Source organism: Alternaria novae-zelandiae (assembly GCF_023758075.1).
Source record: "Alternaria novae-zelandiae strain BMP 2774 chromosome Unknown scaffold_15, whole genome shotgun sequence".
Classification (NCBI taxonomy): domain Eukaryota; kingdom Fungi; phylum Ascomycota; class Dothideomycetes; order Pleosporales; family Pleosporaceae; genus Alternaria; species Alternaria novae-zelandiae.
The window spans coordinates 953,845-975,757 of record NW_026056975.1 but is presented as its reverse complement, the minus strand read 5'-3'; the positions used below and the strand labels follow the sequence as shown (position 1 = coordinate 975,757).

At 52.6% G+C, this 21,913-nt stretch overlaps 4 protein-coding genes across 4 annotated transcripts; 2 read left to right on the top strand and 2 right to left on the bottom strand.

Moving 5' to 3' along the window:
• Positions 1-3,036: 3,036 nt before the first annotated feature.
• J4E88_007502 (uncharacterized protein) lies at positions 3,037-4,284 on the top strand (the record flags this gene model as incomplete). The annotated part of the gene is made up of 4 exons (XM_049401119.1): positions 3,037-3,216; positions 3,266-3,724; positions 3,775-4,013; positions 4,065-4,284. 4 exons carry the CDS (start codon positions 3,037-3,039, stop codon positions 4,282-4,284), a joined length of 1,098 nt encoding a protein of 365 aa, XP_049253431.1.
• A 914-nt stretch (positions 4,285-5,198) lies between these two features.
• J4E88_007501 (uncharacterized protein) lies at positions 5,199-5,606 on the bottom strand (the record flags this gene model as incomplete). Its single annotated transcript, XM_049401118.1, has 3 exons — positions 5,199-5,212; positions 5,269-5,407; positions 5,553-5,606. The coding sequence occupies 3 exons, from the start codon at positions 5,604-5,606 to the stop codon at positions 5,199-5,201; spliced, it is 207 nt and encodes a 68-aa protein (XP_049253430.1).
• Positions 5,607-7,679: 2,073 nt separating this feature from the next.
• On the bottom strand, positions 7,680-11,262 carry J4E88_007500 (uncharacterized protein; the record flags this gene model as incomplete). Its single annotated transcript, XM_049401117.1, has 3 exons — positions 7,680-7,762; positions 7,813-11,118; positions 11,178-11,262. The coding sequence occupies 3 exons, from the start codon at positions 11,260-11,262 to the stop codon at positions 7,680-7,682; spliced, it is 3,474 nt and encodes a 1,157-aa protein (XP_049253429.1).
• Positions 11,263-19,891: 8,629 nt separating this feature from the next.
• J4E88_007499 (uncharacterized protein) lies at positions 19,892-21,602 on the top strand (the record flags this gene model as incomplete). Its single annotated transcript, XM_049401116.1, has 4 exons — positions 19,892-20,198; positions 20,260-20,335; positions 20,392-21,206; positions 21,259-21,602. 4 exons carry the CDS (start codon positions 19,892-19,894, stop codon positions 21,600-21,602), a joined length of 1,542 nt encoding a protein of 513 aa, XP_049253428.1.
• Positions 21,603-21,913: the final 311 nt, after the last annotated feature.

Sequence of the window (21,913 nt, the reverse complement as noted above, 5' to 3'; positions counted from 1 at the left end):
TCCTTCCTTCTCAAAATGCAGTACGCGACGGCGGAAAGGACATAATCGCGTGTTGCGCGATCTTCCCGGGATTTGGTATTGTATGTGAGCGAGAGCTCGACGTGGATGTCGTTACGGATGAATAAGGATCTCGTCTTTGGTGAGGTATTGATACTCTCCCGTCGGTCGGCGTTGTGGCCGCTTGGGTGGTCCCGGGTCCAGCCGCCGTGGGACAAAAACGGCGTATCGAAAAGTCTTCCAGAGTTTTTACTCCAAGCTTCCATAGATATACAAGCCGACGAGCCAGGGTTGCCAGGGTTGCCATGGCAAGGGTTGGCTGTAAGTATACACCCGGCATCCATCTTTCAATGCCCCTCCCGTTGCCTTTCCCACTTCTTTCCCCGTTGCTTCTCCCGTTTTCTCACCCCCTTGTTTGGAGGTCGGCTCGCTGAATCCATATCCGTATAACACTCCGACAGCTAGAAACGTTATACTGGGTGTGAACAGTAGAGCGAGGATTGAGTATCTGTGGATGTTGGACACGGGCTTCTTGTCCTTGGATGTGTGTCGATACCTAATCTTCCGTGGAGACGGAATAGAAGGGGTGATTCGAGGTATCGGTCTTTGGAAGCGGGGTGGTGAAACCTTTGGTGATGCTACGGTCTTCTTGTAGGGGCCCAAGGACTGGATAGACGATCGGAAGCCGCGAGATGGGGTGAGGCTCCTTCTTGAGAAGGTGGATGGCCTTGCAAGTGTACAGATGAGTGGCATTATTGTCGAACTGGTGGCATGACTGGTTGCGAAGCGTAGTGCGCTTGCCGGCGTTAGATATGGAACCATCTTGCTGAACTGCGTATGTTTGGACCGGTTGTTGAATGTAGCTGTAATTCGTGTCCTCCTTTTTGAGATGTGAGAAGAAGTTTGTTGCTCGATGGTGACTGCACGTTAATTCTAAATTCATCATAAAGGAATAGCACCGCCAAATCCCTCCCTTGGTTCATCAGAAGTGTGCAGTGGTAGTACCCATCATGGTCGAACCATGGGTACGTTCGCGAACGTAGTCGTATCTGCCAATGCCGTCGCTTGGATTACCAGACAGACACAACAACTCGCTGAGAATTCGCTCATGACTGTGAAGTGTTCCCGATGGAGCAAGTTGGATATGGCCCAGGCGACTAAGAGCGCGGATAAGTGAAGGCCGAATTCACGTGACCTCGGGAGGCCTGGCTGCCCATGCGAACGTTGGTTCACAACCACTCCACCAATCTCGCTCACCCTTCTCAACTCGCAAGGGCACGCGCCCTCAACCCCTTTAACAAGGGATGCTTGCTACATTGAAGATCATGTCCATCCACCCAAATCTACAACTAAGAGATCTGAGGTCGGCTAATAGACACGTTTTGCCGACAAAATTTTCCAAGCACGGACGAGCCAATCGCATCCGAGGACTTCGAGGAGGCATTGGCATGCCGCTTGGTCGGCGATGCGCACCTGGCGAAACGGGTCTCTAACGGCGTCGAAGAAGGAGCGAGCCCTAGATCAACTCAAGATCTGGCGAACTAGATGAATGCAATTTCTAGAGCTGAGCTCGACATGCGCCTACGCGTAGTTTGTTCTGATTCCTTTAGCCCTCGAATTCACGGCGGTTGCGCTACATCCAAACCTGAGATCGCGCGCCGTTGGAGCGTTACAGGACGTCGAACCATCGCGAAGTGGAGGAAGTAGGAAAAAAGGAATGAGCATCTTGAGAGATTGCACAGAAAGTGGGATAAGAGCGAAAGAGAAGGAACGCCGCTGTACATGCCCAATCGTTTCCGCTTCAAGGTGTGGGTAATGAGGAACCATCGTCGCGCAACCTTCATTTGTGAATGCTCTGGAGTCATCCAGCATCGCTCCTCCTATACTGCTAACCGATGTGTTTGTTATAGCATGGTACGTCGGGAATAGAGAAGAAAAAGGGAGGTGTTCGTCGCGCGCACGATCGAATGACGTCCTCGTTCATGCGCCCGGATATGCTTTACCCGTTTCGAAACAGCGCATCGGCTACTGACCCAGCGTCTCTCAATCTGAAACACTTCTTTCCCACCCCTTCCCTCGCGATTCATCGAATTCGTGTCCAACTCTGCGAAGAAACCCAACAGCAGAGTCTGCGCGCTGGGGATGCCAGTCATTACCGCCGGTCGGCATAACTGCGGCTTCCCGGGCCTACCCATTCCGTACCATACGCTCGGCGCAGCTGACCTGGTGTTTGCAATGCATCGATTAATATCGAGCCGCCCCCCAAGGATAATCGTAGTCGTAATTCTCCGCCAGTACACGGGCGCAGTGGCGTCTTCAGCACGTGGCCTGTTTCGAACGACGTTGGAACGACTTTGGAACGTTGCGCAAACCCAGGAGAAGCGAGCACGGTCGCGGCATTTGCCATGTTTCGCACATCTGTGCGACGTTGTCCCACTGTGTGGCAGCTATCTCAGCATGACCATCGCTGATCTGAATGTCGTCAAACCACCGCTTAAAGGGCACTGAGCAGCTTCTGCTTCCTTCTCCCAAGCAGACTAAATGACGGAGCCCTTCCGCGTCCGCATGAGCCATGGGAGGCTCGCCTACTAACGTCTATCTCAGTTAGCAAACACGAGCTTCCCCAGGATACATCGGAAGATACAGCTGTTATCGTGCGACGGCGCCCGGGGCTTGCCCACTACCGGCATAGTGGTTCCACCAACCATCCTTCGAGATGGGACTCATTTCAAAACCTCCGAGTCTGGAATGTCAAGCAGATTGTCGCTTGCTGGGCTGTGATCGATGCTAACAACAGGAAATCCCTGGGATCCTTGCACGGGGATGCGCAAATGTCATCTAGACCTCGTGCCGCTTCGCACTTTACGGCGTTTCTTGTTCGTCGTTTCTTCCACCCACCACCCCGGTCATTCAGTGTAGAGTGCCGGAGGCATTCGTTCGTTCGTTTCTTAACTTTGTCGGTCTGCGACTACATCTCACTCTTTACGGTTTCCTTCATTTCGCTTCTATGCCGCATCCCGTTCCGACCGCTGGGAAAACATGATCCGCCGGAACCACGATGATTCGCATCACCACTACGTGGATCCTTCGCTCGAGTTGAACATTGGGCTATGGGCGTTGTTTGCTGGTGCATCACTCTTCCTGGCGCTCCGGATATGGATCAAAGTCACTCGTCGCCACGGTCTCTGGTGGGATGACCACATCCTCCTCGTTGCATGGGTAAGACACCTGTTGGGCTTACAGATAGTCGTAGCTGACGATGTAACAGGTCTTACTTGCTGTCAACAATGCCATCATCACAACCGAGTATGCCACGGGCTATGTGACCGACACATGGGATGATCGAATGCACATACTCATCAACATTACTTCCTGTGGAACACTGATCAACCAATCGCTCACCAAAACTGCCTTCGCCGTCACTTTGCTCAAGCTGACTAAGAACTGGGGCCAATGGATTCTCTGGTTTATCATCGGCAGTATGAATGCATACATGGTTGCTAAGGTCGTTCTCCAATGGGCAAAAGTGTGCGGCAAAGAGTCCTACGACGTCTGGTACCGCTTGAATTTCTGCCTGGACTCGAAGTTTAGGGACGATTTCAAGGAAGGCGGCAACGTGTACAACATCATTATGGACTTTATCCTCGCAGTCTTCCCCTGGGTCATCACGTGGAACCTCGACATGCGGAAGGTGGAAAAAATCGGGCTTTGTGTTGCCATGAGTTTGGTGCGTCGCTTCAAGTATGCCCCTATAATCCACCACTGACTTTGGAATAGGGAATGTTTGTTGCAATCGTATCTGCTGTACGCACAGGCTGGAAGGACGAGGGCAACGTGAAGGACGAGTGGTACTTCTGGCGCAACGCTCATTCCAACATTTGGTATTCTTCGGAGATCGTCGGCACCATCATCGTTCAGTGTATACCCGTGTTGCGACCTCTCCTCCGGGACATCAAGACTTCCCTTACATCGAAGAAGCTGGCGTCCACCGCAGAGGGAACAAGGCGACGCAGCCGGTACGTCCTCATGTTGTACCGTCGTTGTCACAAAACGCTAACATCACACAGAGCTCCATCCCTTTTCGGCTTCGGTTTCGGCCCCGGCCCAACCATCGGCACCAAATCCACGCACAAAGCGCACATCTACTCCGATGGACGAACCACCTTAAACGATACGAAAAGCGAGAGTTGCCCCGATTCTTGGGACACTCAGGGTATCTACCAGAAAAGAGAGTTTGAGTTGACTACCATGGAGGTCAAAGCGCAGAAGGGGAACGAGATGGTGTAGATGGATGTAAATACGTTGGCCACCTACGGGCGGGTAATAGCTAGGATAGAGAATGGAGACGCTTCGCTGCGATCTATGTATGCCTGTCATGGAGATTTTGAGTGATACGAACGATACGGTTGTTACGGTCCATATGATGAATAGGTAGCGATGTTCGAGGGCTGGCTTGAAAATTATGATGCAATCTCGTTGGTAGTCGCTGAGCTGCGCAAGTCTTGCGCTCGATTGTTTGGCGCTTTTCGCCTTTTTTCTTTGTACCTATTTGAGATGGGATCTGAACTACCTGTATCGTAGTTTGGTAGCATCAATGGACCAGAAATAACATTTCGCAATGTTCTGGAAGAATGCATCAACACTCCCTGGATATCACCCCATTCCTCTCTTCGCCATATCTCTCCGTCCCCATCTCGTCTCCACCCACGCGCAACTCCCACCATCATCTGATACTTCTAACGAGCTCCCTGAGATCACCACCTTCCACCCACTTCTCCTCCCCTCCACCGCCAACACCCAATCCGCCTCCACCACCTCCACTAACACCCCATCCCTCTCCTACATCGCCCACCACCCGCGCCGGCTGACCACCCACCACAGACCCCGACGCAATCACCATATTCGCTGGTACAACGGTGTGCGGTAATATCTTGACGTTTTCCTTAATGATAGCAAAGGGACCGATATTGCAGTGATGCCCAATGTGCACATGAGAAGAAATGGAAATAGCCTGGACAGTCGAGTTTGGACCTGCCATCATTAGATTAGTATAACACAACGTACATCATACCCAGACTTCTCGCATGACAGTTCTAGAAAGCAGACATCAGAAAACCGAACAAAACGTACCAACGAAAACATTATCCCCAATCTTCATCGGATAATAATGCACCTGGCCCCTACTAATCCTGCTCGGTGGCTTAATCACGCTTCCCTGGCTGATGACCGTACAGCGCCCTATGCTGATGCTCGTCGGCGTCACGTCCTTACCAGACGACGAGGGTGCCGAGCGTGTGGGGTGCAGGTCGCCGCGCAGTTGCACGTCGGCCATGATGACGGTGCGCCCGCCGAGCGTGATGTTGGCAGTACCGGTGATCGCGCTGCGGCGGGAGACTTTGTTGCCGGAATCCTGGGGGTGGTGTTAGTGGGGAGGGTTCATGGGTTGGGGGTTTGATGGTGTTATGAAATAGCAAGGATGTGGAGATGGGCCGTGGAAGATATGTGTAATGTTTTTTCGGGTGTTTTGTTGATGCGGAAGGGGAGGAGAGACATACGGTCTCGATGTATTCCCCCTTAGGAGCGGCCTTACGCGCTGCTGGGCGCGACATCCTGACAATCGATACGCTTCTTATTCTCTGCTATGCTTTCTGTGAATCGAGTGTGATGATAAATAGGCTATGTGTTGAAACAGAGACGCGAATGTGGTTGACGTGAAAGAGCGATCTGTAGCGGAAGGTGTACGCGACCCGAGCTCCGAATCTAGCCAATCAACGCGTCGCAGCCAGCTCTTCGCGTACGCATGGCAGGTAGTCGCGAATGACAGCCCTTACACCTCGATTTTCTGCCCACGTAGAATCCGTAAACGGAGGACAGTCAGAGCTGCGGTTCAGAGGGCTGAGGTTACCGTGAACTTTGTAGCCGACACATACTCAAGTCTCTTGCACAATAAGTCCATGCTATCCACACATAGAAAGTACCGCGCTCTCACAGTAAGCACCACAAACACACTCCATATGGCATGCCAGACTCCAATTCCCATCCACATATTCCCACTCCACACTCACCAATCGCAACCTCAGCCTCAGCCTCACCCCCATCTTACATCATCGGCCCTACCACCCCCAACACCATCGCTCAACATACTCAAAACGTAACACATCCCAAGACCGGCCTCTCACCCCAATCAACCTGCTCATCCTCTCAATCCAGGAACAGCAACACTCCCCCGATCCCTCCTTCCCCAGCCCACCCTGACCCTGACCCTGCCCAGCATCCTTGATTGACCCGGTACCCTGCGCCGTCCCTCCATGTCATGTCCGCGCTATTCCCATCCACACCCAATCCCATGATCAACTCCGGAGTTACCTCCGACACCGTACACGTTTTTTGTGCGGCTGGCGCACCGGCTGCATCGCCGCCAATGGTGCCGGCCGTGTTCCATGTCATCCGAGCGCATCCGGGGGAAGGATGGAGACTCGCACGCTCGTATGTACACGTGGTGTGTGGTTGCATTTGGGTTAGTGCGTTGGTGCTTCGATCTGCGTACGAGTGGTTTTACGCGTAGGAGCTTGGCGAAGGCGGCGGCGGCGCTGCGTGGTGTGTTTGGGTTAGAGGTGTGAGGCTGTGAGGCTTAGTGTAGCTTGGGCTGGGCGCTGGGGTAGTGTGAGCATCGAGGTGTTGGTCATCGAGATAGCGGATTGGTTGGGGGCTTCTTGTGGTGTAGTCTACCGTGTAGATGTGCGCGGAGATGAGGACATGTCCAAGTCACGCAATATGTCTTTTGGTAGTTAGATCTCATTTCGTTGAAGGGTCCAGATCTTGATCTTGCTCAGGTGGCTTTTGGCTATCTTTAGGTTCAAAACGGCGTCGCCGCTGCTTGGTTCGAGAACAACGCCGCAGTGGTAAGCCACCCGCTAAGATGGTGACACAGTACACCGAGCGAATCAGAATGCTTGGTGAACCTGAATCTCATTGTAGGGGTTGCACCGGAGAAGGCGGTTGAAGTATCAGCGGCATACCGCGGAGTCACAAGGCATAATGGAGTTTGGGGTGGTAGATTTTTCATTCGTGATGCAGGTATGCCCTAGCTGCGTGATCAAAATTGACTTTTTGACCCATTGTCCCATTTGCGCCGCCCATACCCTATACCCAGGTTGTCGTAAAGGATTGTTCGTAGTATCATCTTACTCTGCGCGTGTTACAGCCACCGCCGGGTCAGACACAATTGCTCACCAGCAATGTGCCTCGATACGTAGCGCCATGTGTACAAATTCCTAATAAAACCCGGAAAATCAAGATGAGAAGGAACGCCCTGCGTCCTGTCCCTAACGCCTGAAATGACAAAAAGAGGAGTAGTATTGGCAGCGATGTCGTCAAAGGTGAGCAGACGGATGGTGACACCACGTATCTCTGGAACCATCCACACCGGAATAATATGTACCTGGAAGACGCGGTGCTCTAGCTGTCGCTAAGCGACCGAAGCAGTGCGTCTGATCCAGATCAACGAAGCAAGCTGTACAAGAAAGTCCATCAACGCATGAGGGTGGGGTCGTTGTTTGGGAATGTCGTAACCCGATGGAAAATGTGTGTAAAAAAGGGTATCCGAGAGGCACACATGGTGCAGTGGGCATATCGACAGCCGAAGAAGTCTAGTACTGTACAAGCTCGAAGAAGGCAGATGGTTACTGGATATGAAGCGAGTTTTCTGCTCGTTGACTGATGTGCTGGGCATGCGCCTCGAGTGCACGAGCTTGGACATGGGTTACTACTGTCATATTAGCAGACGTTGTACAGGTTTTGAGCAGGCAGACTCACCAGGCCAGACAGCGGCCTTTGACAGCATGTAAGCCGTCACCATCAGCAACTTGGTTCCGTAACCGCAATGTCCGAGGTTGGAAAGACTACCCAGCATCGGTAGGTTGTTGGACGATATGTCGTAAGCCAGCTTCATATCAGCATGGTGGAGAATATCAGAGATCTTCTGTAGCAGCTTAATGTCTTCCTCTTCAAGGAGTACAACAGCTGGCACGCCCGCAAAATCAATCTCATCTCTACCGAGCACGCCCATATGACGGCCAACACGGTCTTGCACAGTTGCAACCCATTCAGCAAGGACCTGAGCGCAATCGAAAGTGCACAACGCGGATGAGTTGGGAAGCTCCCGAGCCGTGAAGTCAGCGTACGAGGCACCCAGTTTGTCTGCCATGGAAAGGGAGTCAGCAGCGTAGAAAGCGGCCTTTCGGAGATGCCTTTCGCGTTTGGACGACTGGGAGTTGGAGAAACCGTTTGCCGCATTTCCGGGACTGACGTGGTCCTGTGAGCCCATTTGGCCTGGAGAACCTGAGTTGAGATCCATCGATGCAAACCTCTCAGGTGTCCCGTCTGCTTGGCCGACGATGTCAATGCCTCTGGCGAGTTCGTTCGCCATGCCGTCAAAATCGCGCTGCCACAGGAGCTCCTTCGCGCGACCAAGGTTGACGAAGAGCCTGACATAGGCCAAATCTAGTAGTGGGATACAGTCGGCGGAAAGAGGACCGAACGGACTGGGGCGCTCAATACTGTGGTTCGGGTTGGCTCTCCACGCGACTTGCCAGGCCTTGAGAGCGGGCTCCACCTGAGCATGCATGGCCTCTGTCTCCTGGGCCTTCCACAATCGACCGTTGTGTCTGTTCCGCGTTTCCCAAATGTAAACGTGCATGGCATTGATCAGCACATAGCAACCGAATGTGCTGGGCCGGATGTCGCTCTCAGAGGGTCCGTTCATTGGCTGCCCGCCTGCGAATGCCTGGGGGTAGGAGTTCCGCATCCGTGAGGTGGTATTCCGTGAACTGGCTTCGAGAAGGTATGTCATGGCCGAGATGAAAGACAAACCGCGTTGCTGAGCGATCATTGGTCCGCCCATAGCCACCCACGTCTGAGGGCTGTCAACAGACCACAGATCCTCTTCGCAGGGTAGGTCTAGATGTATCTCTGAGTTCAGTATGCGTGGAGAATGCGCGTAAGCGGATACAAGCAGACTCGACATGGAGAAGATGGCAAAGTAAGTCCTCTTACGCTCTTCGATCTTCTTCCACTGAATCCACTGAGCGTGCTCGTCCACACTATCTGCATGTTGGCCAAACTGCGAGCTCGATTCGTCGGACATATCCACATTGTCGCCATTAGTATGATTGGGTGGACTGGAAGAAGTCTGCTCTGGAGCGGTTGGCTTATCCAAGCCAGCCGCTTTAGCAAGGCTTACAAGTGCTGCGCAATGGGTGCTCGCAACCTCAGCGGCCTGTCTATCGCCACAGCTGTGACCGAAGATGAGGTTGAGCAACATAGCTTGCACTAACCAGAGTGGTGGTTTGTTGATGTGGTCGTTTGCGGCATTCGACCCGTTGACAGCCGAGAGTCCAGCTTTGCGGCGCTCATCAAGGTAGAATAAAATCAGCTTCTTCGCAGCCTCAAACAATTCTTTTGCGACATTCTGCTCATATTCGTACAGAGCACCTATCGCGGCCATGGCAAGGATGAGACAGCCACCGCCACCAACCATGGTATCTTGGCTGTAGTTTCCGGCCGATCGAAGTTGGTATGTGTACGCCGGGGTATCAAAAGAAAGTGTGGGGATGTGCAAGAAAGGTAGGTGCGGGTGGAAGTAGTGGATGTATGCATTGACGTAGCGCTGGATGTCGACAGTGCTAGGGAGTATACCAGCCTGGACTGAAGGTTTCCCGGTACCATTGGACAGAGGCGAGCTGACTGCGGGTTGCGAGAATCTCCGTTGAGCTCCATGACCGTAGCCCATGGCTTGAGTCAAGTTGAACATCATAGCCTGCCGCGTAGAGTCTGTAATGGTTTCAGTGGAAAATGATGAGACAGAACTGTGCCTTGCGCTGCCGTTGAATGAGGAAGATGATATGCTGCGGGCATCAGAAGCGAAAGTCATGGGCGTCTGAAAGTACTGATTCGGCATACCGGGTATACCAGCTGAAGGGCTCATGGCCACTAAAGGAGGTGGAGTAGACGAGTAGAAATCGTTCTGAACACCCTGATCGCCTAGCTCTTGTGAAGTGTTGTGGTTCATCATAAGCTCAGGGAAGACCGGAGCCATGGCATCGAGTGTGAAGGCGGTTGGGTTGATGCTGGTGTGCGCAACTAGAGGGTTGTGCCACATGGCTGCTGAGTTTTGTTGGCTTGAGCCATCCAGCATCATGTCGTTGAAAGCACCCTGACTCGCAGTGCTGATGGCCGATGGCGAGGAGCCGTCAAGAGCCGACTCGTTGGCTCCGGTGAAGACCATGTTGCTGTCGATGCCCATACCCCAGCCGAAATCGTCTTCCTCAATAGGATTGTTGCCGGCGAAGGGATTAGCGAATTGCTTGAAGGGCGATTGTGGAAGTGCGATGCCTGCGTTGAAGTGGTGCAGCTGGTTCGGGTTAATGGTAGAAGCTGCTGAGGAGCCGAAGAACTTCTCAAGCTCACGGTCATCAGAGCCAGCCATGCCTGGAATGGGAGCCGTGCGAAGACCGCCACCCATACCGAATCCCATATGGGTGTCTAGTCTTGGTAGACCGTGAGACTGGCCATGGTTGCCGGCAGCTGTCGACATGCCCCTGTAGTCGAACTGACTAATCCCCGATAGGCTCGAATGGTGTGAATGACCTGGGTGGCCTCCCCTGCCGCCAGCTATCGAAGTTCCATGTGTGGCGAGAAAGCTGTTGAGGGCGGTCGGGTCGATGTGACTGATGGTGTTTGCGCGTGGCCTCATGACATTGCCCTTGGCGCCGCCCGCATTGCTTGAGACTGAGTTCTTGCGTACTCGCGCGGCAGGGTTGGGCGGCAGGCCGGTCGTGCTTTCCCTACGTCCATTGCGGGGTCTTGTGTTGGTCGCGCCTTGTTGGTGGAGCTTCTGCTGGTGACGTAGGAGGAGGTCGCGTCGCGCGAAGCATCTCGTACACTGGGGGCACTCAAAGGGCTTCTCTTTTGTGTGGGATCGTTCGTGGCGCTTGAGGTGCTCTAGGCGCGCGAATGAGCGTGTGCAAGTCGCGCATACGTGCGGCCGGGGCTTGTCGTTCTTGGGCGGAGGGAAGGTCTGGACGGTGGGCGAGGTTGCGGGCTTGGCTGTAGATGCGGAAGCTGCAATTAGCAATCTTTGTCAGCTATCATGGTGTTGTGTGGCGGTCGCTCCTACTCACAGTTGCTGGCGCTGCCTGAACCGTTGGAGTCGTCGCCCGGCGAGGTCGCGGGGCCTGGCAGGCTCGTGCTTTCCACTTTCGCCATGATCATGTATCGGATTGGCAAAACACCAATCACGTCCACAATCGAGTCGAAAATACACCCGCCTCAAGGTGACTGGAAGCGGACTACTGATGGTACTGCAATGATAGCTGTCTTGGGTCGAGCTCGTTGCAGCTCGCGGGGCAGCAAGCTCTCGGAGTAAACAAAGAATCTACTGAATCAGAGGCTGCCAACACACACAAATGTCAGCGAATGATGAGGTACGACCAGCTGGAGCAGACGAAAGTACCTTGTATAGGCCTCTAAGGTGGAAAGAGCGTCTAAGAGCTTGTTTACGCAGCGTCTCGTGGCCGCAGCTCGTAGCAGTGGGATATCAAGATGGAATTGGATCTTGGGATGACAATGCTAATGTACAGCAAAAGCCAATTGATAGCTGCAGGGGACCTTGGTCGAAGTGGTCGGAGGTAGGCAAGCTGGGTACCTGGCAAGGGCTCGCAACAAGAGCAAGCCTACGCTGAGGGCAGAAAGGTACCAGGAAAACGGACGTGTGATGTAGTTGGATCGGTCCGTACATAGGTCGGCGTGCGTACGTGTCTACCGCTGGTCCCGGAGAGCGTGAAGCCAGTGCGGGAGGCCTGTGGTCAGCAGTAGCAGAGGCAGTGGCAGATGGTGGAGCTGGTTGAGCACGAGGGTCCAGCCTTGATGTAAGCGTCTGTACCAGCGGTGCTTGCTGGAGGCGCCGGCGGCTTTTGGCTGGTACGGCCCAAAAGGCTAGATTACAGCGCAGACACAACCTTCGGTCCCGGGCAGAGCAATTGGGCGACGACACAACGATTGGTCGGAGGTGCAGAGGGCAGGCCGAGTCTGGGGAATCGGGCACGGGCCAAGGTTCGCGGGACGAGAGCTATTACAACGAGCAGCGAGAGTCAGGAAGCACGCAGAGCAAGTCGCACGCGGTCGAGCTGTGGCGAGGGAGCTGGAGGTGTCGAGATCAGGCACAGCGACGGCGACGGCGGCCTCGTCGAATTGTAAGCAGATCCCCAGACTTCACGGCTCGTAAAGCTTTGGAGCTAGGCGGCGAGTGTGTCATGCAACTGGCCAGCGCCCCAGGTTCTTCGACGGGCCTGCAAGCACCAGGGCTTCTCCCAAGTGGAGCCCCCAGCAAACGGCCATTCTGGCGCAGGGGTCCTGTCCGGAGTACTTCCGTTGCGATGCCCTCGCCTCTACCTGCGCGTCTGAAGAGGCAGCGATGGGCGTCTGCGATCAGCAGCGTCGCCTTCAGGACTACTCGCGGCTTGGCTGCAGCAACTGCGCCAGGGGCCCACAGCTATGGCCTCGGCTCCCTGTAGCAATCGTCTGCGCTGCAGTACTGTACACTGCACACCACCCACCTCCGTTATTAGTGGAATCGGCCTCGAAGAGCACGCCGCAGCATCTATAACATGCTCCCGACTGGGGCGGCTTCATTTCGCCTGGCGGAGATAGATTGTGGAGCTCCAATGGCCTGCCGGTTGCATATTAATTGGCGAGAGAGCTACTCGTCCCTGAGGATACCCAGAGTACCGCACGGGTCTAGAGGCACGACCATGCTCGGGCTTCCGAGAGCGAGTTTCAGCAGCCTGTCACCGATACTGGCGAACGATGCTGGGTGCTGCAAGATGCGCGCACAACAATGGGCCTCGCATACACGGCCCATGCAGCTGCGGCCGTCAAGCGCCTAACTATAGGAACGGGCAACTACTGACAGCACGCTATGCCGCCAGCGCGCCACTCAGCACCGCCGGGCGACTTCAATTGCTTTTACACAGGCGGATAGCTGCTTGCGCTGACATCGGTGAGGGCTGCAACACCTGCAAACTTCCCCAGGAAATCCAAGGTCGAGCCTGCAGAGCTTGGACGGCGGCAGCAAAGGCGGCTAGCCTGCTTCGAGATCTGGGGTAAAGCATGGACTGCCCAGAGACCCATGCCACATAGCGCCGCATGACCACGGCCTGCAAAGTTCCCATCGCCGTCGTCCTAGCCCTTGTCGCTGCTGCTCGACCCGCCCACCTATCACCGCCTCGCAGCGTTGATCCCGTCGTCTTTGGCCGTCTGTTGAGTACATGCGCTTGCTGCGAGAACCGGTACTGCAACGTCGCGAACCACAGTTGCCCCATCGTAGCAGCGGATGTGGAATGAGCCGATGGCAGCGACGACAAAAATCTCTCACGCCCTGTTCCATTCCGCAGGCCGCGGTGGGTATACTACTGCACCTGACCTTCGGCAGCCCAGGACCCTGACGTTCTCGGTCTGTCGCGTCGCCCTCCTACGCGTACTGGAGCATCCACCGCGCATGACGGCATCGTCAGGCTACTATCGTCTTTTCGGCCTCCCGCTACGCTCGCTTCGGCTTAAGCATCATGCTGCTTCGCCAGTCGGGTCTGCATTGCCAAATTCAAACTTCGGCTATGACCATGCTGCTATCTCGCAGTTGAAGTATTGCAAGAGACCCTAGCCAGTGACGTTGCGCTTTGTGGCAATGAAGATCGGCTGCTGGTGCACGACCACCGTAAGCTCGTGGCAGATCTACAATCGAACGGCCACATGGTGGAGCCACGGAGCAATCCTTCAGCGACACCAAAGCCATCTACGTCAATCGAAGCACTGTAGAAGATGTACCGAACGAGCAGGAGCAGCTTTCGACTTCCTACTGCTGATCGTGGCTGTAAATGTTCGCTGAGCCACTTAAGATCGTCTATGCAAATGCAGTTGTCAACGCACATACCACTCGATCTGCATCCCGGTCCTTGTCTATACTTTCTGACATCTCACCAGATTGCTCGCCAAACGCAAGTATCGATGATCGATAAATTCCCCGGCGAAATAATTTGCATGGCTCTCCTGTCACTTCTGCCGACAATCCCAGGTGGCTTGGCCATGGCATGAAACTTTGGGATTTATACAATTCGTCGCGATTGGTGCGAGGAGAGCAAATAACCACCGCGCGATAGCTTGTGTAGGGACCAAATTTGCCATGTTCGCATCTGCCAATGCACGTCTTACCACCGAGCAGCATTCTCGCGGCCGCGTAGCGACGACACGTTGGACTGCTCGTGCAGCATGACGTGCTTCCTTTGTGCAACCATCGGGACGAGTCTACAGCACGGTCGCGAACACGATGCCGACCGACCATGCAGATATCTAATGACGAGCGTATGCTTCTTCCCGTTCGCTTCAAGCCCGCTCGAGCCGATGACGCACGCCTAACCCGATAAGGTTATCCCGGCGCACTCCCCAGACAATTGCCCCTCGTACTTCATCTCGACGACTGCGAACCGCCAGCGGTGTTGCGCCCTGCAGCTCCACCTATCACACACCTGCATAAGGCACGTATGAGCCGTTTTCCGTTGCCATCCGCACTGGGAGCTGTTCGGAGTAACAGGTGCGAAAGCTGAGTCTGGAAGCATCACAAACACAAGCCCACAACAGATCAGCGTGCACGCAACGCAAAAGCATGGTGTTCCACTCAATTGCACGCAAGGTAACGGCACTACGTATTTTGCCTTAGGCGCAATGCCTCTCTTGTTCTAGTTCGCTTAACGCAGTCGAAAGATCACCCCATATTACTGCAGTCGTTTGAGCCTCGACGTTGAGCGCCCAAATATAACGCAGCATTGCTGACGCCCAGCAGTCTACCCACTGTATAGCTCCAGGAGAAGCTAGACCAGGTGGGGCTTGACACACGATTTGAAGCGACGCTAGGATTCTAGTCTGCAGTTCACGTGCACGCTTGGTACGTACCTCGCCGCATCCTAGGATGCACTGCTGCTTCGCCACCTAGAGCTCTGTACCTGTGACCCTAAGCGCGAGCGACTACTTGACGCTCAACCCTTTCGATTGAGTTGTCAAAGAGTCAGACCCGACGTCATGCGCACAGCGACACGATCCTGCAGGAGCTGCGGTACTTTGCACCGTAGTCGATTATCACCTACCGCTTGGCTTTCATTGCCATCTCCCGATAGGTCAAACTAGACGTCTTCCGCGGTAGCCGATACTACCTCTTAAGTCCCCGAGTTGTTGTTCCTGTGACACCTCCGATTATGGTAAGCTTTCGGTCTTTCGCTCACCCGGCTCCGCGACATCTTCAACATGATGTGTTGAGGCCGTAGGAGTACACTATTACGATTTCGAGGCGTTTGTCCACACTCGGGAGTAAGGGTGGCTGTTCTTTCGAATGCAAACCTGCTGCAGCATGCAGATGAAGCGAAGCTCAGCGGTTCGTCGCAAGCTATCCCAGGTAAATGCGACTCGAGATCTAGGGTCTATCCTAGCTGTCATTCCCGACCCTGTGGCTTGACACGTCCTCTTACCTGTTGAGTCCATCTGTTGGCTTTATTCTCCCATTAAGTTGCGTAAGCACCGTTTAACTTTACGCATCCTTTCGGCTATTTGCGGTCGCCTCATCTTCTTCCAGAAACAAGTTCAGCCTCACGTGAATGAGGATTCCTTCACGGCGATGCCTATTTTCTCATCCCGCATCCCAACATCCCACGCCGCCGGGAAAAACCCTTTGCCTCCGCGCCCCAGAGTTCTCCACACAAGATCCACCCATCTATACCAGGAAAAGAAGCCCACGGCTCAACAGCGGCAGATGAACAGGCTACTAGCCATCCGCGAACCTACTAAGTGGATCGATCACGGTGGCTATGTAACGTCACGGCGTCCAGCTCCGCGCCTCCTATTGCGAACGGGAATTCGTTACGACGCGGATACTTACTCCGAGGTATTTTTGCTACAACCTATACTTGCATCGTGTGGCAAGTCAAGAAAGGACTCTTCACGGCAACAGGCAATCCGGTTACGGGATACCGTTCGCAGCTCCTGCATGCTGTTGTATGACCTGCATAATGTTACGCAGCCTGCTGACGCAACACCAAGTCCTTTTTTGCGCAGCCCTTTTCCAGTTTCACACGACCGGTATCTGGCATGCATGCGAGAATGTGTATACCGATGTTCGGGCGAGAGATAGGGTTTCGATCTGGGGTGTGAAGGCTAGGCCTGATTGATCGCTGTCGGGGCGGCAGGTGATGGTATGACGGCATGGCGCTGGGTGCGGAACTGGCCGCTCGCATCACGTACCGAGTTGCTTCCCACCTTGCGATCTGGAGGGCTTGCGAAGATCTTCGGGACTTTATTCCGTTTCTTTGGGGACTAGTGGTGTGGAGGGGGTGTGGGCGGGAGGTGTAGAAGAGCTTGGAGAGCTTAGATGACGACGTGCTTCGAACAACGAGTGATGACTGCTCCGTCGTACATACGACAGTAGAAGGAAGTTACAGCTGTATCGTCCTGACCCTGAGTCTCTCTCTTTCGCTTCTTCGTCCGACTAACTCATACCTATGCTACCATGCGCAGTCTAGTCAGACTTTTATCACGACAAACACACCCAGTATATCAGAGCGCAACATGCATGCGCGAGTTCATTTCCCTACCATTTAGCTGTACAGTCTTAACATCGCTTTCCGTATTCGGTCTGCATCACATTCTCACCCTCCACCAAAGACAGCGGTCCATCAAAATCATGGCTTGACGGATTCGCATTTGCATATAAATTGGTCGTCTTCGTTCTTCTCTTCTTTTCTGTCATAACTTACTTCTACATTATTTCAAAACAAAATCCACAACAGAGGATATCGATGGCGTTTGGCGCGGCCTTCGACTCAAAAAAGGTCAACGCATCGTTCATGTTGTCGCGCGATCCTCTGAGACACCGCACTCTCAGCTTCTCGAAAACACAGATCCTACAGTGTTCAAAACTACATGACTGCCGATTGATGTCTTTGAGTCTTTCTTCTGCTTTGCACAAAATTGAAAAGTCAAGATTGGACATATTGAGGCGAGTGCGAAAACAACTATCCACCGTCTATATGTGGACGACTTCCATTCCGACTCCACCAAAACTTCAACGTCCCTGAACACTCGAAAGATAATCTGGGGCTATGCATGGGAAGCACCGGGAGTCTTCTCGGCTCTCGATGTCTCAAGCCCTCTCCTCGCTTTATACCTTGAAACCAAAAGCGCATTGGACTCTCCCAAAAACAGAAGACCGGCTTACCCATGTGTGCTCTGCTCTGAGGCAGACCCACAACCAAAACAACAATGTCGCTCACGCAATAGAAAGATCGTTTCTCAAATCCATGTCATCTATACCAAGTCGCTCCTGCGAGTACCTGCAGCAATGCAAATGTCCAAAGAAAAGGACAACACTGATGGCTGATGTTGCGCAAGCGCAGGAAAAAAACCACATTTTCGCAACATTACCTGCTATAAATACACTAGAATGGTTCTCATGCTTCCTCTCTCTTTCTTCTTCCTCGAAACGTCTGGCTTGCTACCTCCAAAAACAAATATACGCGAGTATATGGCGCAGAAAATTCGAAAACACGCAGACGTGCTGCGATTATCTGTCTGAGAACGCAATCAAAAGATGGAGGATCTCAATGAATGTCTGGATTCGGTGGTGGCTTTGCGAAACACTAAAAAGCCTACATTGATGACTTATGGCTGGAGAAGTGGTTTAAAACCGCACTATGTGGCCGTTATGTCTTGGTGATATAACGAGATCCTAAACATGGATGGATGAATACTTATGTTTGGGAAGAGCGCACCTCTGAGATGGCGTACATTAACCTTCTCACGACGTCCTTCCTCTACTTTTCTTCACACACATAGCACGGGGTACGATTTCTAAACCCCAAATGAGAACGAAACATGGTCGCGAGATCTCTATCCTCCTAAAATTTGCTTTTGCTCCACTCATGGTTCTGCAAAAAGTCGACGAGGATATCGCGATGCTCTCGGCGTAAGTGCTGCCTGCAGAAATACTGTACAATCTGTTTTATGTTGTGTCAAAAGCCATGGCCTGCTACATGGGATCCAGTCCTTTCGCCTCTTGGCTTCGCGAAAGCAATCGAACTGCTCTCTACCCTTATAGCACAAAAAGAGATTAAGGCGTCATGTATGTTCTGAAAGGCAGGATACGACTCATTACTGTGCCTGTCGTACGGGTATATAATGCACTTCCTTGGGCGGCTCTTGCCTCTTTACTGCCTCTCGAGTTTTAACACACTCAAAGCGTTCCTTCTCAAAACACCTTACCAAAATGGCAATGTGTGTGAGAAAGATTCAGCGGCCTTCATTCCAACGAAGTAGCCGTCTTAAAGCTACACAAAATAATCATTCCCCCGGAATATGTCTGCTCGGGTTTTACTATCAAAATTTTACGATTGAACACCTGCCGAGTTTGTTTTCTTCTGCCCAATTTTGATCAAAAGAGTTAACCGTCGAGTCGATGGCGAGCTTCGTCACTAAGATACAGAGTTTCTATCTTAGTAACTAAAGTAGGCGATGATCCCCAAATGACTGTGGGCTGGGCTAGAGCATATAAATACCTCCCTGCTGCCCGCTCTTCTTCCTTCCCCAATACACCACGTCTTAGCTTTATTAAAAACTCAAACTAGCACAGGTTATGTTTCCGAAAATCAAGAACCAAAAGAATATGTCTCTGACTGTTCCCTCTTTCTGCTCTCTCAACCGAGCCTATCCAAAACCAACAAAGGAATGCCGCATGGGAAGACAAGAGACAACAATTTCCTAGCACACAAAAAGATACATGATGCCACCGGATGTCTTTCCGTCCTTGCACCTATAAACCTACCAGCCTTCCCGCGTCTTCTCTTGTCTTACTACAATCTGTCTGGCCAGCACTTCAAAATCATTGAACGCTGTCCAAATGTCTCCGCCCAAAGAGGCACGAGCGACATTCCGATGGCTTTGCCTTCCTTTCTTCGTCTTCATGGCTTTATCTCCTTACCCCTATAATATCATTGTATCAGCACCCCGGTGAAAAGCCCAGAGCATTTCATATCCACAACATGTGGACTGTGACCAGAAAATATGGAGAACAACACCATGCGTGCTACGTCAGCGCGGATACATGAACCCAGCGTCAACCTTGCTGACCTTTTACTCCTGGAATCACCGTATCTTCCAGAATACTCAAAGATACAAGAACAGCATACATGTCTCTCAATGAAGAGTAGGATGTTTAATGAGATCTCTTTTGCTTTCTCTCAAACAGTTTCCAAAATTATCACTACAAACCCCTCATGGCAAAAGTAGCACAAAGGTCGAGTTTGATGTGTGCAAATGCCGAGAATGCCAATTTGATGCGAGCGAGGAGAGTGCGGTCGCTGCACGAAGTCCGAGTTCCTCTCTAGTGCTGCGGGTATATAAGCAATCTGCAGGCAGAAGTCCGGTCTCTGTTGTACCGGGAGCTGTCAGTCGAGCATCAGACATGCACCCAATCTAGTCTAGCTGCTACTCGGGCTCGGTCGCCCGTCGCCGATTGTCTTTTCTCCACGTCGGTCAGCCCGCCCGATCCACCCCGCAAACCACTCCGCATCGTGAGCCGTCCACAATGACCAGACCCTTGCTCGGTAGATTTTGCAAATTCATTGCAGTAAACTACTGACTCGTTGAGGAAGATTTCGGTGATCGTCACCGACGCTTGTGCGTATTGACATTCTGCGGAAGTTACGATCGGGCCGACAACCACGCGCCATAAAGAACAAATACTTCGCATGTTATCGTGAACGAGCGCTTCACTCCTTCTTATCATCCTGAAGTCTCTGCCATGCTGCACTTTGCTTACACACAGCTCGCGTTTGCCGCGTTATTAGCGGCAGCACTTTCTGGCCCTGTGGACCATGACAGTTGTACTTCGTTACGACACGGTGTGGACTACGTTGTCAGCTCCAGTCGTGTAAACATTGGCGGAATTGCTGAAATATCAGCTGTGGCTGCTCAAAATATCACGGAGACAAATGCAGCTTCCTTTTGTCGCGTTGTTGGACTCATGCCATACGGTCCAAATAACACGCTAAATTTTGAAGTCTGGCTACCCGAGAACGAAAACTACAATGGGCGCTATTTGTCTGTCGGTACGTATTGAATCAATCAGATCAATTCTTGTGCCTCGTGCTTGCTGACATCATCATGAAGGCAATGGCGGACTTGCAGGTGTGATAGATTACCAGGCAATGGCCACGAATCTCAACTCAGGCTTCGCTGTTGGAGGGTCTGTTTTTGCCCCTTCTGTATCTTGCCATGTTGAGCTAACTTATAGGCCTCAAGGTGTGACTCTGGACATTTGGTTTCCGAGAACGGCGTCTCCGAGCCAGGAAGCTATGTTCCATTCCTTCACTCATATGCCCAGACCGCAGCGTGGATCCGGGATTCGATCGCGATGTTCACTGTACCAGCAAAAGCCATCACAGCGACGTTCTTCCGAAACCCTCCACGGAAATCTTACTTCTCAGGCTGTTCTACAGGTGGCGCTCAAGGATATGCACTTGCCCAGTACCATCCCGATATCTTCGATGGTATTGTTGCAGGAAGTGCCGGCAACTGGTACTCGCACCTCATCCTTTCGTTTCTGTGGAACGGCCTTCACGCACAGAAGCCTGGTGGATTTCTAGCCCAGGACGTACTCACGTTTGCAAGGGATGCAGCACTGGAGAAGTGTGATGACATTGATGGCGTGAAAGACGGAGTGATCGACGATCCAAGCAAGTGCGACTTCGAAATTACATCACTACTGTGCCGGTCCGGGCAGGCTCAAGTTGAGAATAACAGAACGACATGTCTGAATCAGACGCAGCTTGCCACTTTTGAGGCGTTCTATGCTGGACCTGGGGCCGATGTATACCCCGGGTTTGCAAAGGGATCGGAATCCGAATGGCTTCTGCTGGAAGAAACTCTCTACACCGCGTATGCAGTACCCATACTGCAGAACCTTGTCTTCAAGAACCTGAGCTATGATTACACTACTTTCGACTTCCAGAACGACGTCAAGATTGTGGACAAGGTTGCAGGTCCTTTAATCACTGCAACATCCCCAAGACTCGATGCATTCAGGGCTCGAGGTGGAAAGCTCGTCGCATCGCAAGGTTTGTCGTCCACCAGATTTGCACGAGCACGAAATCAAACTTACGCGGATAGGCTGGGCTGACCCTTTTAACGCGCCTACTTGGCCTATCGATCAGCACAACGAAGCGAAAGCCATCTACGGCGAGGCACAACTTAATGATTTCTGGCGCTTGTTCATGGTCCCGGGTGGTGGTCACTGCGGCCCTGCTGCTAGTTATCCTCAGGTTCCTGGAAAGTACCACTCTCTCGAAGCTCTCATCCCATGGGTAGAGGATGGTGTAGCTCCTGAGTACGTTCTGGCCACGGAGCCTTCAGATGGAAGTAACAGGACAAGGAGGCTTTGCCCATACCCACAGCATGCAGTGCTGGAAGGTCAGAACGCTGACCAATACGAAGCGTATACTTGCATCGATTAGCGGGGCAGCCATTATCAAATCAAGGAGCATTGGTGTGTTATTCAACGACGTTGTACATAAGAATAGTTGAGGCGCATCAACGTCCTCGCGAATACATCTTGGAGATGAGATTTCTCCTCTTAATCGCTACACCAAAGAATACCGAACCTCTTTGTGATGTTCCTGGGAAAACCAAATTCCCCAAGAAGTCGTGGATGTGAGCCAGGTCGCAGAGAGAAAAGGAATGTACATCATTTTGTTCAGGGATAGGAGAAAGCTTGCACAGATTGGTTGTGTGCCTTCTCTCAACAAAAGAGCATCAGAAGTAGGTT